The sequence below is a fragment of the Propithecus coquereli genome, unplaced genomic scaffold (genome assembly GCF_000956105.1).
Source record: "Propithecus coquereli isolate 6110/MARCELLA unplaced genomic scaffold, Pcoq_1.0 Scaffold2491, whole genome shotgun sequence".
In the NCBI taxonomy this organism is placed as follows: Eukaryota; Metazoa; Chordata; class Mammalia; order Primates; family Indriidae; genus Propithecus; species Propithecus coquereli.
In genome coordinates, this window is record NW_012148054.1 from 36,972 (window position 1) to 41,118 (window position 4,147).

At 48.0% G+C, this 4,147-nt stretch overlaps 1 protein-coding gene across 1 annotated transcript; it reads right to left on the minus strand.

Moving 5' to 3' along the window:
- Positions 1 to 2,942: 2,942 nt before the first annotated feature.
- LOC105812358 (olfactory receptor 1D2-like) lies at positions 2,943 to 3,707 on the minus strand. Its single transcript, XM_012646779.1, has one exon. The coding sequence runs from the start codon at positions 3,705 to 3,707 to the stop codon at positions 2,943 to 2,945; it is 765 nt and encodes a 254-aa protein (XP_012502233.1).
- Positions 3,708 to 4,147: the final 440 nt, after the last annotated feature.

The window sequence follows — 4,147 nt, forward strand, 5'->3', positions numbered from 1 at the left end:
TGTTTTTGTGTTCCTGTTATTGTCGTTTTTCTAGCATCTGGACTTGAATGCTTAGTTCAATTATATTGAATCCTTTTTATTAATTAATTACCTGAATCATTTAGGGTTGCTATTTGTCCCACATGGCTTTGGCCATATCTCACAGATTTCTTCTCTGTTAGGTTGGAGATGATTCAATACCAGGGTCAGAGTAGCTTCTTAAAAATGAGTCAGATAGCTTTTCATGCTTGGAATAGACCATAATATGGTAATTCTATGTTTCATGAACATTAAAATATAAGCTTTGTCCATAAAACACTGCAAGCCTGGAGTCCTTCTAGAGAAAAGTATTTTAATTTCTTGGATTCTGGTGTCTGAGAGTTGAAAAAAGACATCTCAGTGTAGGTTTAATCCACATTTCTCAAATTGTCAGGGAGGTTGACCATCTCCTGCTGTGTTTAAGAGCCACTTGTATTTTTTTTTTCCTGTGAATTTGTGTTCATGCGCTTGGCCCCTTTTTCTGTTGGACTGTTTTTTTTTTTAATAATTTTTTCAATGGATATCAGTTAAATTAGCAATGGAAAACCAGTTAACATACATATATACACATCCTCACATCTTATTTATCCACCTCCCAGTGCGGAAAATTACAAGGTGGTAAATTGCATGCTCTCAGATCTTTCTTCAACTAAAATTTACTGAACACCTACTGATGTCAGGTGACTGAGGCAGACAAAGTCTCTGGCGTCACGGAGCTCACGTTTTAGTGGGGAAGACAGGCAATAAGGAAGTAAACGAAATCCTATAATATTATGATTTCAGGCAGTGGTAAGTGCTAAGAAGACAAGACAGAGTAAGTGGTTAGTCACAGTGTTACACTCCTTTAACAAATGATTAGCGTCTTCATTTCTTTTTTCTTTCTGTGTGCTCATGTGTGCACACCTGTGTACTGTTCTTCTCCAGATTGATGTCAGCCATATCGATTTTAAAGAATCAACTGGTACGCAGGCCGTGTGTTCCGCTGCTCTTAAACATTTTGAACGACATAGGAATTTTCTCTTTCTTGCAGTTCTGATGAAATCATCTGGGCCTGATTTTGTTTCCAACTCACACTCTCTGGTGACCTACAACTCCCCTCTGGTTTTAGTGTAAACAAATTTTCTATCTCTTCTCAAGTCAATCTTGGAAGTTATTATATGCCTACGACATTACCCTTTCATCTGCATTCAAAATTGTTTTGCATTTTAAACACTTAGTCTCCATCCCCTCTCTCCGTGCTAACCTTGTCTAGTTTTGTGACACCATTGTATCTTTTTTTTTTATTTCAGCATATTATGGGGGTACAAATGTTTAGGTTACGTCCATTGCCCTTGCCCCCCCACCCCCGTCAGAGCTTCAAGTGTGTCCATCCACCAGACAGTGCGCATCACACTCATTATGTATATATATACACCCATCCCCTCCTCCCCCCTCCCATCCGCTGGACGCCCCATGAATGTTATTCCTACATGTGCACTTAGGTGTTGATCAGTTAAAACCAATTTGATGGTGAGTACATGTGGTGCTTATTTTTCCATTCTTGGGATACTTCCCTTAGTAGAATGGGTTCCAGCTCTATCCAGGAAAATACAAGAGGTGCTATATCACCATTGTTTCTTATAGCTGAATAGTACTCCATGGTATACATATACCACATTTTATTAATCCACTCATGTACTGATGAGCACTCGGGTTGTTTCCACATCTTTGCAATTGTGAATTGTCCTGCTATAAACATTTGAGAGCAGATGTCTTTTTTATAGAATGTCTTTTGTTCTTTTGGGTAGATGCAACAGCGTCGTATCTTAATCACACAACCGTTTCGTCCCGCACGCAGGTTCAGCGGGCCAGGAATTCAGGCAGGGCACGAGTGGGGACTTGTGGTCTCTACTCCGCAAGGTGTGCGGCCTCGGTGGGGAAGGCTCCAGCACGTGGGGGCTGGAACCCGTCAAGGCCTCATTCCCTCCTCACTCGCCTGCGGTGGCTGGGCCCAGTGGACCGGCATAGCCCCGTGTGGCCCCTCCACGCAGTGTAGCTTCCTCGCAGCCTGCCGGCCCCAGGCTGTCCACCTTCTTCCAGGCAGCTCAGGGTAGCCCGAGCGCGTATTCCAGGGAACACTCCAGAAGCTGCACAGCCGTTTGCCACCGAGCTCCGAAGTCACACGGCATCACTCTCACTGTATTCCACCAGTGGAAGCGGTCCCACGCACTCCCAGATCCAAGGGACGGGACCCAGACCCCGCCTGGCACCAGGAGGCCGTCAGGGCCATCTTGCACGAGAGCACGTGGGGTGGGCCACGGTCCCTTCCGTCCCTGGGGAGAAAGGCACCCGGAAAGGCCACACCGCCGTTATCTCTACCCTATGCATAGGTCTGGACGTGGTGGTGGAGCCACTGTCCTCACTTCACCTGAGAATGTTCTCTGTGAACTCAGCAAGTAAAAGAATTCCTACACGAGCAGACGTTGGGATGCCACCTCCCTTCTCTGGGCCTCCCTTTCCGCATCTAGGAGATGGGGGTGATGACGGCATCTCATGCACAGGGCGATTTGGACAGCGAGTAATTAGAGACACACAACTGCTCCAAACACTGGCCAGCGCCCATAAGGTGCTCCGCTACTTGTTATGAGTCTCCCACGAGGACAGGGGCTGTGGTAACAATTCGTGGGGCAGGCAGGGTCTGAGAGGGACCGTGGAGGACATAGAAAGGATGGGAGGTGAGGTCTCCATGCCAACCAGCTGTCCTGCAGGGCCTGGCACGCGAGAGCCACTCGGGGAGTATTGGTGAAACGAGCCGAGGAACCTGATGGCAGCAGGAAAACCGGGCAGAGCTGGACACCTGTCGGGTCCACCTTCGGGACAGCCCCTCCCACAGGAAGAGGAGGAGGAGAAGACAAGGCATCTTTGCTCGGAGGCAGGAGTTGCTGTCACCAAGAGCAGACCTTTCTCCAGCTGAGGAGGCCTCTTGGGGCTCCTTTCATGTCCTTATTCCTTAGGCTGTAAATGAAGGGGTTGAGCATAGGAGCCACCACTGCATACAACACTGTGGCCATGGAGTCCTCAGCTGTGTAGGAGGAGGAAGGCCTCAGATAGACCCCCAACAGGGTCCCGTAGAGCAAGGACACCACCGCAAGGTGAGAACTACAAGTAGAAAAGGCTTTACACTTGCTCTGCGGAGAACGCAGTCTCAGGATGGCTGAGAAAATGTACGTGTAGGAAAGAGAAATAAGGAGGAAGGGAGTGACAAAAAGAATGCTCTCTAGGGTGTAAACAACCAACTCACTGATGTGGGTATCTGAGCAGGAAAGCTTCAGCAATGCATACAGCTCACAGAAAATATGGTGAATTCTCATGCTTGCACAGAATGACAACGTATCCATAAGGAGGGTGTGGATCAAGGGGTAGACGTCTGTGACAATCACAGCCACAGACGCTGAGGTGATACCGAATTTGGGGCTCACGGTTGTGGCATAGTGAAGGGGGTGACATATGGCTACAAATCTGTCATACACCGTCACTGCCAAGAGGGTATTGTCCAGTTTGAGAAACAAAATGAGAAAATACATCTGAGTGAGGCATCCAGTGTAGGGAATGGATTGGCTCTGAGTTTGGATGTTGAGCAGCGTCTTTGGTATGGTGACAGAGGTGAAGCAGATGTCGACACAGGACAGGTTGGCTATGAAGAAGTACATGGGGGTGTGGAGGTTAAGGGTAGAACTTATGGGCCAGGACGATGAGCAGGTTGCCCAACACGGTGACCAGGTACATGGATAGGAACAGGCTGAAGAGAAGAGGCTGATGCTCAGGCACCTCTGACAGTCCCCGGAGGAGGAATTCTGAGATGATGGTTACATTGCCTCTCACCATGGATTCCGGTTTCTATAAATACTCATTGGAAATACATCTGTCAACGAGAGCAGAGGCAACCTGAGAAAACATGCATGGCATGAAATTTACTGTCATTGGCTGAAATCATACTTCGTGATGCTTGTGGCAGCATCTCCAACTGTAAGGACAGTCACCGGGAGTCTGAGGGGGCCGGGGGTGGGGTGCTTCTGAGACTCTCTCTGTGGCTGACCTCGGTCAGGACCTCCTCTCGCTTCCCCGGAAGGAAAGAAGAACCAGGCAGAGA

Excerpts from the sequence above, each read along its gene's own strand:
- LOC105812358 (XM_012646779.1), bottom strand. The coding sequence starts at position 3,707 with ATGTACTTCTTCATAGCCAACCTGTCCTGTGTCGACATCTGCTTCACC.